This window comes from Oncorhynchus mykiss, chromosome 6, assembly GCF_057628025.1.
Source record: "Oncorhynchus mykiss isolate SJ-2025 chromosome 6, ASM5762802v1, whole genome shotgun sequence".
NCBI lineage: Eukaryota > Metazoa > Chordata > Actinopteri > Salmoniformes > Salmonidae > Oncorhynchus > Oncorhynchus mykiss.
In genome coordinates, this window is record NC_143027.1 from 6,686,131 (window position 1) to 6,700,705 (window position 14,575).

At 39.6% G+C, this 14,575-nt stretch overlaps 1 protein-coding gene and 1 long non-coding RNA gene across 2 annotated transcripts; both read left to right on the forward strand.

Annotated features, from left to right (window-relative positions):
- Window positions 1-171: 171 nt before the first annotated feature.
- Window positions 172-5,418, forward strand: LOC118964817 (uncharacterized). The gene is made up of 3 exons (XR_016496491.1): window positions 172-1,564; window positions 1,971-3,079; window positions 4,837-5,418. It is a non-coding gene; the product is annotated as an uncharacterized LOC118964817 (long non-coding RNA).
- Window positions 5,419-11,282: 5,864 nt separating this feature from the next.
- On the forward strand, window positions 11,283-12,248 carry LOC149982723 (uncharacterized). Its single transcript, XM_090236899.1, has one exon. The coding sequence runs from the start codon at window positions 11,295-11,297 to the stop codon at window positions 12,051-12,053; it is 759 nt and encodes a 252-aa protein (XP_090093025.1). The 5' UTR covers window positions 11,283-11,294; the 3' UTR covers window positions 12,054-12,248.
- Window positions 12,249-14,575: the final 2,327 nt, after the last annotated feature.

The window sequence follows — 14,575 nt, forward strand, 5'->3', positions numbered from 1 at the left end:
TGTGATGCAAGGGGTAGGTCACGTTCTGGATACTATTTCCTATTTTACAATGTGTACAGTTTGCTGTACGTTACTGATTTATACATATGTGTGTATATGGTACTTGTTAGGGATTGAGGGGCTTTCTGGGATGTGCTTTGGTATATGATTGCTGTATATAAGTGGGTTGGTTAGCTAGCATGCACCGATGTAATGGTCACATAAGCCCACTGCTAACACAGTTGTTTTCATGCTACAGATTTGACCATTGACAGCCATCAACATCATTAGGCCCTTCACAACTAACCTGCTGTTTCCTATTGAACAACAGATAATAATGCTCAACTGGGACCACTGGCTGGGGTGATTTATTAGGACAAAACACAACGCAAGGAGAGAACGATTAACATCTGTTACACTAACAACAGTGTAGTTAACTCAACTCATTCAAACTATCATGACTATTGTTTAGAGAGAAGATCTGCACAAGGGCATAAAGTTTAAGATATAGCAAGAGAGGACAATATGGTGCAAGGTAGCCAGAGTGGAATCAAAAGTCATAGGCCTAATCATCATTAAAATATGAAATATAAAACCAAAATATAATCTACATATAAATGTAGTAGAGTTGAAAAGGTTATTCCATCAAACTTCAAATGATTAGAATAGTACACAAGGCAGAACAGAACATTCCGGTTGGGGGTCAGTGGCCCAAGCCCGCGAACAGGAATATTCCAAGTTCAGACAGAAGGGGGGGAGTCAGATCGTTATGATCGCCAGGAAATTTACTTTTGGTGTCTATTTTTAATTGTTGCGCTACTGGTGCTGCCTGTTGATGTTAGGTAGGGAACTACAGTAGCTGAATGATGTTAACAACTTGAGGTTTTGTTTCATTAAATGTATTTTATTTCATCTGAGTGCTTGCGTCACCTACTAACACCCTGGTACAACCCGTAGCTCCCGTTCTCCTCAGTCTGAGAAAACACTGAGAGAAAGGTATGTGTTGCAGATTACTCCTTTGTAGAAGTCCATAACGTGAAATAAATAAAACATCCCGATGTTAATGCTGTAGATATTGTTATAAGGGAGTGTGAGACTATTGAAACATGTAACTTTCAGAGTTTTATTGTTATTAAGATAGTTTACAGAGTGCTAAAAGTCCTGCTGTTGCTAGCTAGCATGCCTTTCTGTGATGCAGACGGTTAGCTGCCCACTGGTGCTGGCTTTGCATTATGGGAGATGTAGTTTTGTCCGGTCTGAATGGGATAGAGGCGATTTCACGTTGTAACTTGTTTGTGTTGCAGTGTTTTTGTACATGAGTTGTTGTATTTTGGTACTGTCAACACTGAAAGCACCTAGCAATGTATTGGGGATGTGAGACAGGATATGTGTTTTACCTTTCTTCATGCTCGAAAGGGGTATAATGAAAGAGTGGAAGGCTGAGTGAGAGAGCCAGAGGGAGGCAGAGTGCCAGAGGGAGTCAGAGAGAGCCATAGAATGGGAGGAGAACCAGAGAAAAATGCAGGGGATCAACAGACTCAAACAACTGCTGGATCTACTGATGGTGGACCTACAACTGGCCCACGTAAGACATGTCATTGTTATTATTAAAAGGCAGTGTATATTTACCCAGCTGAAAATGAATAGTGGCAGACAGCGGTACGCTAACCCAATGTTAACTTTTATTCCTTTCCTTAACCCTTACCTTAACCTCACTGAAACTATACCTAACCTTTACCTTAACCCAACTCTAGGTCCTGAACCTAATCTTCATTTATCTCAACCCCTATGCCTTTCTTCTGCCGGTTGAATATCCACTTCCTTATTAACGTCATTACTGTTGTTGTTGTTGATAACTGTATCTGTGCAGGTTGTAAATAGTTGCATTAGTGAAGCATCATTTGTAGGAGTAATTTCTACAAGCATAAACATCAGAGGCAACATTGTTGTAACATCACACAAATTGTAACAGGAATTTCATTTTGCTTCAGTCAGAGAGAGAGAGAAGATAATAGAGGCAACGAAAAGAGAGGAGATGGCAGAAGAGGAAAGAAGGGAGATCCTTGAGAAGAGGGGTGAGTTAGAGAACACTGAAGAGGAGGAGGAGAAGGACGATGACAAGGAGGACATTCTCCCACCTGATAAAAGTATCTGAAGGAGAGCTGTGGGCTGGGTGAACAAGAAGTGGGAGAAGAGGAACCTCAGAAAGATAGAGAGAACGTATCAGAGAGAGGCTGAGGAGGGCCATAAGATCGTCCACATAGGTAAAACCTGTTTTCCCTCTGCTTATGACATCATCCTCTGTAGTCTCCTCTACACACATACGTTCCACACCAGTCATCATGTTGCATCATTGTTTCAATATAAAACTACTGTCCAAAATGGTCAAGCTGATCTGGTATCAACTTAAATGTAATGTACACAGGGAATTTAGAATGGAAAACTCAACTGGTTCTCAATGACCCTGGTCTAAAGTAGTGCATCATAGCCTTTTGAGGCCCTAAGAAACATTTTGTTCAGGTTTTTGACTACATTTCCTCCCAATCTACACTTTGCAACGGGGCGTAGAGAACATATTGCATTTTTTAAACAAGTTTGCTGCAATTCTACACATTTTCCCATGGGGCAGAGAGAAGAATTAGAAGTTTTAAACCTAATTTCCTTAAATTCTACACATTTTGCCATGACTTATGGCATGTTAAGATAATATCTGAATGAAATTGACTAACAAAATTAATGGGGGCTCACTGTAGTTCAAGGCCCCTGGGTAATTTGACCAAAAAAGGTTTTTGGGGGGGTCAGGGGGCCCCTAGTTGCCATGGGGCCCTAAGCAATCGCATATGCCTAGAGGCCCTGCACTTTACAAAGAATAGGTGCCATTTGGGACTCATGTTAAACTTTGGGTCAGGTCAATTCGGGAATTATTTAAATTTATTGACAAATTCCGTGCCTTCCTCAAGAAGAACCAACAGGAGGGGCCAGAGAACCATCAGGGGGGGCCAGACAGCCAGCAGCTAGAAGCTCCAGAAGACGCTGAAACATCAGAGCCAACCTCCAAGAACAAGAAAAAGCCAAGCATCTGGAAGAAAATTAGGATGAGGTAAAGAATGTTTAAACATCTATTCATGTTTTACACTGTTAATATACATGTCATCACTTTAAAAAGTGACATTATCCAAATGTGAGGGTTTAGTGTACATGCAACACACATGTAAATATATAGTTATATATAAATATATATATATATATATTTTCCACCATAATTTGCAAATAAATTCGTTAAAAATCCTACAATGTGATTTTCAGGATTTTTTTTCCCTCATTTTGTCTGTCATAGTTGAAGTGTACCTATTGTGAAAATTACAGGCCTCTCTCATCTTTTTAAGTGGGAGAACTTGCACAATTGGTGGCTGACTAAATACTTTTTTGGCACACTGTATCTTCCATATGACTTTCATGAATACAACTGTAATTGGTTCAGGGACCTCGTCCCTCCAATCAATATCTATTACTTTTGTATTTTTTTAAAACTTTGGTGATATTCTACCAACTCAAATTGACTTTACAGTAAAGATACTTCCTTAAAACGTCAATAGCTTCCACCCCATATTACTTTAATGAATACAAACAACTATCATTGGTTCAGGAACCTCATCCCACTAATAAACGTCAATTACTTTTGGTATTGTTTTTACTTTTAATTTTTTTGTATTAATTTGAATGGACTTTACCTGAAAAATGCTTCCCTAAAACTTCAGTAGCTTCCACTTTTGTGAAAACAACTAACTGATATTGGTTCATGGACCTCTTCCCTCCAATCCACAGTAATTACGTTTGAACTTCTGAATCAAAGATGTGGTTTCCATGTGTTTGATACCACTCAATTGACTTCATTCCAGACATTATTATGAGCTGTCTTCCCCTCAGCAGCCTTCACTGCTTTGCAATTAGTTTGTTTGTTTTCAGTTGTTAGCATTTAGCTAACAGCGTCTATGTGAATTTGCTATCAGTTTGTGCTAATTTGTTAGCATTCTGGAAATAGAGGGCAATAGGTTTTTCTTGTGTTTTTAGCACCCCCTCATGTGCTATGCCGGTAATACTGTAAATCCCGGTATGAGGGAAGGATGATATGACAATATGAACATCTGGATACCGCCCAAGCCTAATCACCACAACTACCACACCTACCACAACTACTTATCCCAACTACCACAACTTCCACCCCTATGTACCACAACAACCACACCTAACATAACCACACCTACCATCACCGTATCTACCATCATCACAAATACCATACCATAATTACTTCACCTCACCACACCTACCATCATCACATCTACCATAACCACACCTACCATCACCATACCTACCGTCACTACACCTACCATCATTACACCTACCATTCCTACAATCACCACACCTATCACACCTACCATCATTACACCTACCATTCCTACAATCACCACACCTATCACACCTACCATCACCACACCTACCATCATTACACCTACCATCATTACACCTACCATCACCACACCTACCATCATTACACCTACCATCATTACACCTACCATCACCACACCTACCATTGTAATTGTGGATGGATATCCTGCTTCATTCAATGATGACGGTATTGTAGAAGGTAGATACAGGAGTAGCCTATAGTCTACAATAATAACGTCATTGAATGTACTATAGTATCATTTATTTAATTGATGAATGAAATTGTAAATAGGCTCCTTCATTCAGTGAATACTGGATGTCTTTCTATCTCTGGGAGTATGTTAATGAAGGCTTTTCAGCTGTTGAACTATGGCAATGTCCAACAAATGTCTAAATCTTTCTTTCTTTTAGTCAACAAGTGATGAGCCAGATCAACCAATCAACGTCACTGCAGCTGTTCTACCCACCACCCCCACTGCTCTTCCTCCACCACCAACCTCATCCTCTTCTCCTGTTCAACTCATTTGCCGCCACACTAGAAAGGAATGTACATACAGTTGAAGTCAGTAGTTTACATACACTTAGGTTGGAGTCATTAAAACTCATTTTTGAACCACTCCACAAATTTCTTGTTAACAAACTATAGTTTTGGTAAGTTGTTTAGGACATCTACTTTGTGCATTGTGTTATTGTGTTATTTTTCCCCAAACAAAGTACCGACAGATTATTTCACTTATGATTCACTGTATCACAATTTCAGTGGGTCAGAAGTTTACATAAACTAAGTTGAATATTGCATTTAAACAGCTTGGAAAATTCCAGAAAATGATGTCATGGCTTTAGAAGCTTCTGATAGGCTAATTGACATCATTTGAGGCAATTGGATGTGTACTGTGAGGTTCTGTGTTACACACTATAGCCCTTACCATATCATATGTGATGGAATACTATTTGCTCTTGGGATGTGATGAAAGAAATAAAAGCTTAAATAAATAATTCTCTGTCCTATTATTCTGCCAATTCACATTCTTAAAAGAAAGTCGTGATCTTAACTGACCTAAGACAGGGAATCTTTACTTGGATTAAATGTCAGGAATTGTGAAAAACTCTGTTTAAATGTATTTGGCTAAGGTGTATGTAAACTCCCGACATCAACTGTACATACCCCTGTGCCCATCTCATTGCAATATGGTCCATCCAGGGCCTCAGCTGGACGCCTACAATGTGAGAAATGTAAACAAGATGCTATAATTGTGTGTGTGTGGTTTGAGTTCCAAAAAAAGACATGAGTGTGATGTGCCCCTCTGTTTTAATGTTGAAATGCCATGAATGGAAGATGACAAATGAGATAGTGATGAGGGTGAGAGCATCCAGTATGAAAATAAAGACCCCTTGGGATCTAAAATTAGTGTGGGGGCCTCTTGTGTCTCCTTTCTGTCCGTTTGAGGATACTACAGTCACCCTGGTGGAGGATCTTGGAACACTGTTATTTAAGAGGTTGATGAAAACCTTCAACGGTGGTGGTGCTATGTTGCATGTTATCTTGAATACCAATCAGCAGTTTGAGGACAGAATGAAATGGTGTAAACTTAACAGGTTGAACTTGTTGAGGACACTCTTCTAAAAAGGGGTTTCAACAGGGTTCTTGGCTGTCACCAAAGGAAAATCTTTTTTGGTTCCAGGTAGAACCCTCTGTGGAATGGAGCCCAAAAGTGTTCTACCTAGACACAGAAGGGGTTCTACCTGGAACCAAAAAGGGTTCTCCTATGGGGACAGAGGAATAATCCTTTTAGGTTGTAGAAAGCACCTTGTTCTTAGTGTAGGTCTATATTGCAGTGGTGGTTCAGTGGTTTTCTGTAATAAAATAAATGATTCATTGGTGGTGGGGAGTTAAGATGATCTGAAATAATATGAAACACTTTTAGCACTGCCTCTGATCTGGAGGACTCACTAAACAGAGAACATCCCTGGTCACCCCTACTGCCTCTGATCTGGAGGACTCACTAAACAGAGAACATCCCTGGTCATCCCTACTGCCTCTGATCTGGAGGACTCACTAAACAGAGAACATCCCTGGTCATCCCTACTGCCTCTGATCTGGAGGACTCACTAAACACAGAAGCTTCGTTTGTAAATTATATCTGAGTGTTGGAGTGTTCCTCTGGCTATCAGCAAATACATTTAAAAAAAAGAAAATTGTACCGTCTGGTTTGATTAATATAAGGATTTTTAAATGTACTTTTACTTTTGATACTTCAGTATATTTAAAATGAAATACTTTTAGACTTTTACTCAAGTAGTATTTCACTGGGGGACTCTCACTTTTACTTGGGTCATTTTCTATTAAGGTATCTTTACTTTTACTCAAGTATGACAATTGAGTACTTTTTCCACCACTGAGGCAAGCAGATCAGAGATGTCAAGGTGGCACCCAAGCATAAGCCATGTGTATATGTGCAACACACAAATATGTATGGTCATATTCTTTATGTTTTACTTCATTTGTTATCTGATGGATCCATCCCTTGTATCATTTTCTAGGCCTCCCAGGTATTTGCATTTAAAGTAATGTATATGATTACTGCTGCTAGGGGGAGCTGTGATGTCAATGGGGAACGTTAGTGAGATCGTGAGGTCTTAGAGGTTTCTTCTTCAATCTTGGAGAATGCCTACTACTGAAAACTAATAACATTTCTCTGTCTCATCATTTTACCCTATTAATCAAGTTACGTAATGTGCAAAAGTGCAATATGACTCTCAGCATATTGAGGTAACATGGTTAACTACATAGTCCATGAGTTTGGTCACGTTTGAAGGCAATTGAAGGGAGTTTTAACAGAGTGATAAACTGGTTGGTATTTTCCCCATTGTAAGTAATGGAGGTTGGCTAGGTTGCTAATGGTTTACATGTAAGAGAAGGGAACAAGATGGCGTCTGAACTTTCTGTAATTTTTTTCAACAAAGTTTTAGATCCTATTTGTTTTATTTTCTATCAAAGACTCAGTTTAGTTCAGGTAATATATGTAAATATGTGATGTCTCGATAAAATGTGTTGATATTTCTACAAAAATAGCATTTAACAGTTCTCTAGCTTGATGCTAACCATATTTAGCGTGGCTAAGCGCTAGCTAGCTCTAGGTTAGTTGATTTCAGTCAACATCAGCTTACATGTTAGTGGTTTATAATATAATGGTTGTATCACCGTTTAGCACAGGTCTCCAGTAATGTATAGCTTTTTCCAAATTGACACTGATAGTACAGTGAGTTATATATAATGTGAATGTGTAGATGTGTGGTGATAGTATTTTAACCTCAGACCTTTTATTTTGTTGATACTGGAATATGAAATGTGGAGATGTAATGCAACAATAGAGTTGTAATGGATCCTTGGTTTTGATGCAGCGACCAATTTGGCAACGGAATTATGAGTTGTAATCACTTAATAATTCACAAACAAAATACACATCAGAAAAATCACTAGAACTAATTGTTAGCTCCACCATTACTGGTTACTTCTGTGAACTTTCATTATCCCCCCTCCTCACAAAGACAAATGTGAAAATATCTTGAAGTTATGTGGGGTTTTGGTAACAGAATTACAAGGCACAAGACAATATTACCAAAACGATTTCTCCAAACCCAAATGTAAGTGTTGATATTAGTAGTCAGGGGTCTTTATGTCAACATGATTCTGTTTTTATGTAGTTCTGATATTGGACCTCTTAAGACTTTTTCTGCTAATCTTTTCTAAGATCCCTTTTCCATCTGTTGACCCAGAAATCAAAGCCTTCACTGGTTGAAAAATGTTTCTAGAATTACATTTACCAAAAATATACACTCTTAGATTTCATTTCACACCCAATTACACATGCTCCTATGAACGTCATAATTGGTGCTCAAATCAAATCTAATTTTACTCGTCACAACACATGGTTAGTAGATGTTATTGTGACTGTAGCGAAATGCTTGTGCTTCTAGTTCCGACAGTGCAGTATTATCTAACAAGTAATATCTAACCATTTCACAACAAATACCTAATAGACAATCCTTTTACATGGAAATGCCCTACTGTACCTCTAGAGATACTATCCATCCCCAACTAGTAATAAAGTGGTCGGGCTGGTTGCTACTGGCCTCTCCAGCTTCAGGCTGAATCACACCCATGATGAGAGGAGGTTTACTGGACACACAGGGAGAAACTACAGTCTGAATCCCACCCATGATGAGAGGAGGTTTACTGGACATACAGGGATAAACTACAGTCTGAATCCCACCCATGATGAGAGGAGGTTTACTGGACATACAGGGAGAAACTACAGTCTGAATCCCACCCATGATGAGAGGAGGTTTACTGGACATACAGGGAGAAACTACAGTCTGAATCCCACCCATGATGAGAGGAGGTTTACTGGACACACAGGGAGAAACTACAGTCTGAATCACACCCATGATGAGATTACCTTTAAGGCATAAGGGTTTGGTTATTGTTAGGGTTAATGTTAGGGTTAAGGTTAGGGTTAGGGTTAAGGTTAGAGTCCGTTTTATGTTTTGGCCAGACGGGCTGTCAATGGGATGTTGGTCAGAAAAGTCCATTTAAAAACAGTCATTGCGTCATGTTTAGAGAGAAGATCTGCACAAGGGCATAAAGTTTAAGATATAGCAAGAGAGGACAATATGGTGCAAGGTTGCCAAAGTGGAATCAAAAGTTATAGGCCTAATCATCAATCAAATATGAAATATAAAACCAAAATATAATCTACATATAAAGACAACATGTCATCTACATGTGTTATAGAATAGCTCCCTTCTCACATCCCAGGTCATGTTTGGACTGGAACGTGACAACTCAACGGGCTATGCGCATCTCCCCAATAGCCTACAGACAACTTTCCTGAGTGCAATGTCATTAATGTGACCGATATGTACAGTATAATAAGCATAGTGAAGAAGGAAAAGATCCCACCTCTGACACACAGCAGAGACATCACTGCTGAGATTTCCCCTGGAGCAAGAGTCCCTCAAGAATTTAAAAACAATCATTGCGTTACAATGAATGTCCTCCCCAAACGCTTGTTGCATCGTAAACTATCCTCCCAGTCCCTTGGGATTTCAGCGGATGGATGATGCGCCTCTGCCATTTACTTGGATGACAAGTTGGACGAACGCTCCTCCAGCTCACGATACGAAATGGTGGAGAACAACAGTGTGGTGATGTGTCGTTCACGAACGAACGGCTCTTTTTGAACGGATCTTTTTGTTGAACCTCGGGAACCGAATTGCATCGGTGAAAGAGCCATTCATCTGGCTCTATGATTTGCAAACTGCTACTACTGCTTGTTGAGATCAGAACAACGTTTTTCTGTAGATAAATTACAACATCATTATCTAAAGGGGGTGAATCCTCACTGCAGAAACAATAAATAGTGGGGAGAAAGTTGTGATTGTATGTTTGTTTGTACAGTTATGGCTGTAATGTTATTATTTTGTATTCTCACTAAACACCCACATTTGTATTTGTGTGGGAAATGTTTGTAGGCTATGGTTGCTGTTTGTATTTCATTGAACTTTAGGCCCATACAAAGACAAATCACACAACATAGAATTCCAAATAACCTTTGGCAAAAATACACGAAATAAAAGTCAAGTGAAAATAGTTATAAATGACTTTATCAATTATGAGTAGCTAAACATTATCGACTTTTGGACACTGATGCGCAGGAGAACCCCTAGCTGTCAATCAAGCAGGCGCGGTGAACGGATTATGACGCTCAAGCGTTCCAAATGACGCAACAATACAGCTCCAGACCAGAGAAAGTTAATGCCGAGGATATTATTCGGTTCAACACTAAAACTGAGGTTTGACACGTGTGATTTGAGGTGAGTCAAATATTTACAAAAGTTTACAATACATTAAACATCCGCTTCGTTATTTCTGTTGCTATCAATCACTCCATCTGTATCTACTCTTCTGTCTGTCTGTCGGACTATCTGAATTGTCTGTGTACTGTCTAGCCAGCATATGCCAGAAAGGTTCTTTCACATAGGCTCATATTCACAAAGTCTCATAGAAGGAGTGCTGATCAATAATCAGTTTGGTCTTTTAAATTAAACTGAATACATTTTGATGGACAGGAGGCGACCTGATCCTAGATCAGCACTCCTACCCTGAAACACTTTGTGAACACAATCCAGGTGTACTGTGATTATGAAGTTGTGATGAGGTATTATTATATTAGTTGTGCTGATGCATGATGGGTTGTAGGCTAGAGTTTGAGGACTCAACTCTGAAGACTGTTTCTGAATTCACTGACCTGGTGAGTAAATGTTGTGTACAATGGCACCATCTAGTGACAGAAACATAGAAACACACATTGTTGCTGAATGAAGGCATCTCTTTATTTTCCAGAAATAAAACGTGTAGACCTTTCCTGCAGTCTCTGAGGAGATGGACACCTCTTCTTCTTCTGGACGATCTCCGTCTCCTACTGGGACTGTCTTCTTACCCCCTCCTATCATGTGGAATAGTCTGTAAGTCATTCATCACATAACCTAGCTCTGGTACAGGGCATTATGTGCGGCTTGCTGAAGGAAGGCTCAGTGTCTGCAAGCTGTACGTAACGCCCTGGACCAGAGTGACACATTACCCACCTCTGGCCATCATGGACAGTCAACTCATCACATTCACGTACTGTAAGTCACAGTTGTGTGATTTGTGTTATTAAAGTATTAATTGATTATTATTAAAGTATTAAAGTATTATTAATTGAGCAGAAGTTAAATTATTATTTTAATATTGTAGTAAATTGTCTGAGTTCACTTCCTAAATAATGTGTTGACATTCCTTTGCTCCCAGCTACAAGCAGGCAGAGATGGAGGTTTACTTCCCGAGAGAAGAGAAGAAGACCTGTACAGAGAAGGAAGCCCACATGCTTGAGTTGAGGGGGAAGGATCGAACGATCCGAAATCAGAAGAAGGAGATGGGCAGACTCCAAGTGTGCCTCTGGGAGGAGGAAAAGAAGAAGAGGAATGGTGAAACGGAGAAGGACAAGATCATTGAACAATTACAGTCTGAGACAGACCATCTCCGAGCCCTTTTAAAAGATGAAAGGAGGAGAAGAAGAGTAGAAAGGGGTATCATGAAAGAGTGGAAGGCTGAGATCCTGAGACTGAGGGAGGCAGAGAGCCAGAGGGAGGCAGAGAGTCAGAGGGAGTCAGAGAGCCAGAGAGATTCAGAAAGACAGAGAGAAGCAGAGAGACAGAGAGAAGCAGAGAGACAGAGAGAAGCAGAGAGACAGAGAGAAGCAGAGAGACAGAGGGAGGCAGAGAGACAGAAGGAAGCAGAGAGACAGAGGGAGGCAGAGAGACAGAGAGAAGCAGAGAGACAGAGGGAAGCAGAGAGACAGAGGGAAGCAGAGAGAGCCACAGAAGCAATGGAGCACCAGAGAAAACTGCAGGAGATCCACAGACTAAAACAACTGCTGGATTTACTGATGGTGGACCTACAACTGGCCCACGTAAGACATGTCATTGTTATTATTAAAAGGCAGTGTATATTTACCCAGCTGAAAATGAATAGTGGCAGACAGCGGTACGCTAACCTAATGTTAACTTTTATTCCTTTCCTTTAACCCTTACCTTAACCTCACTGAAACTATACCTAACCTTTACCTTAACCCAACCCTAGGTCCTGAACCTAACCTTCATTTATCTCAACCCCTATGCCTTTCTTCTGCCGGTTGAATATCCACTTCCTTATTAACGTCATTACTGTTGTTGTTGTTGACTGTATCTGTGCAGGTTGTAAATAGTTGCATTAGTGAAACATCATTTGTAGGAGTAATTTCTACAAGCATAAACATCAGAGGCAACATTGTTGTAACATCACACAAATTGTAACAGGAATTTCTCAAACCCCTAACTGAATGGGCAAGAAGGTTGTGTGTTTGTATTTGTACACATTTGGACATAATTGATTCCATAAAATGTCTCATAATTTTTTCAAACCATGTCAATACATTAATTGACAATGAATTGTCCAGATGAATTGATCAACATGACCCTGCTATTGATGTTGTCCAGTGTTTGATTCAATTACCTAGCTCTAGGTTGTATTTCTGTGTATCGTTCTCTGCAAATCCTTTGAAAGTATGTCTTGGTAATAGATTATCACTAATTTTACCTTTTAAAATGAAGCAAGAGATTGAGAGATTGAGGCTATGGCAGAAAGTCATGGAGGAGCAGCGACCAAGACTGGCCTGGAACAACAAACCTATTGAAACAGGAAGAGAGAGGGAAAGAGAGAGAGAAAGGGAGATGGAAAGGAAGAGAAAAGCAGAATTGGAAAGACAAGAAATGAAGAAGAAAGTGGAACAGGCAGAAGAAACGATAAAAGCGTTAGAACGAGAGATTGAGAGATTGAAAGAGATTGAGAAGGAAATCATATTTGAAAGAGAAAGAGACATGCGTATTGCAGAGAATGAGAAAGTCAAACTGGTTAACGAAAAGGTAAAAGAGTTAGAGAGAGAGGTTGAGAGACTGAAAGAAGATATAACAACAAAAGAGATTCAATACAAAATCAAATTTGAAAGAGCGAAAGAAGCGTTTAGAAGACAGAATGAGAGAGTGAAACAGGTTAACCAAAATGTACTAGTGTTAGACAGAGAGGTTGTGAGAATGAAAGAAGAGATTAGATTGAAAGACGAGACTGAACCAGAGAGACCATTTGATAGAGACAGAGAGAGAGAAAATGATTGGAGACGAAGTGAAGAGGAGATGAAAAATAGAGTGGAGAGAGAGATGGAGATGGAGACAGCCCTCATCAATGACAAAAAGACGTCTGAATTGGAGGAAGTCTTCAAGAAAATCAAGGAACAGCAGATAGAATTAGAAAATATGGAAACAGACAAATATAAATGGAAACAGAACCAAATGGACATGGAGGAGAAGATGGAGGGTGAGCACAACAAACAGAAAGAGGTAGAAAGAAAGAGAATGGAGAAAATACCAAAACAGAGACAAGAAGAAGATGAGAAGAAGAAGGAGCTAGAGAGAGAAGAAGAAGAGGAGAGACGCAAACAGAAGCACATAGAGATGGAAGATGAAGAAAGAGAGAGGGAGAAAGAGAGACAGAGACAGATAAAAAGGAAGAGAATGGAGAAGAGACAGAAAATTATGGAAAGAGAAGAAGAGAGACAGAGAGAGATTGAAAGAGAGATTGAAGAAGAAAGATGTAAACAGAAGCAAATAGAGATGGAAGAGGAAGAACGAGAAAGGGAGAAAGAGAGACAGAGAGAGATCAAAAGAAGGAGAATGGAGAAGAGACAGAAAATTATGGAAAGAGAAGAAGAGAGACAGAGAGAGATTGAAAGAGAGATTGAAGAAGAAAGATGTAAACAGAAGCAAATAGAGATGGAAGAGGAAGAAAGAGAGAAGGAGAAAGAGAGACAGAGAGAGATCAAAAGAAAGATAATGGAAAAGAGACAAAAACATATCGGAAGAGAAGAAGAGAGACAGAAAGAGATTGAAAGAGAGAATGAAGAAGAAAGATGTAAACAGAAGCAAATAGAGATGGAAGAGGAAGAAAGAGAAGAAGAGAGACAGAGAGCGATCGAAGAGAAAGAGAGACAGAGAGAGATGGGAGAGAAAGAAAGACGACAACAACAAGAGGAGAGAAAGATAATGTTTGAGAGAGATCAAGAAGAAGAAAATATATGGAAACAGAAGCAAATTGACATGGAGGAGGGAAGAGAGAGGGAGAACAAGAGACAGAGAGAGATAGAAGAGATACACAGACGACAACAACAAGAGGAGAGACAGAAACAAAAGGAGAAGGAGAAAGAAAGGGAGAAAGACAATGACAATCAGAGAGAGATGGAATTAAAAGATCAGCAACAGAAAGAGATGGAGAAAGAAAAGATGATTATGAGAGAAAGGGAGGAAGCAGGAAGAAGAAAGGAGGGGCAGACATTTTTTTTGGGGGAAATTGAGGGACAGAATGAACTGGAGATAGAACAGGAGAGAGAGATGGAAGAAAAGCAGGAAGTGATTAAGGAAGCAGAGGAAGAGTACAGGGAAAGAGAAGAGAGAGGAAAGGAAGTAAGCATGAAGAAACATGTAGTAGTTAATGTTAAAGCAAAAGCACAGGAAGTCT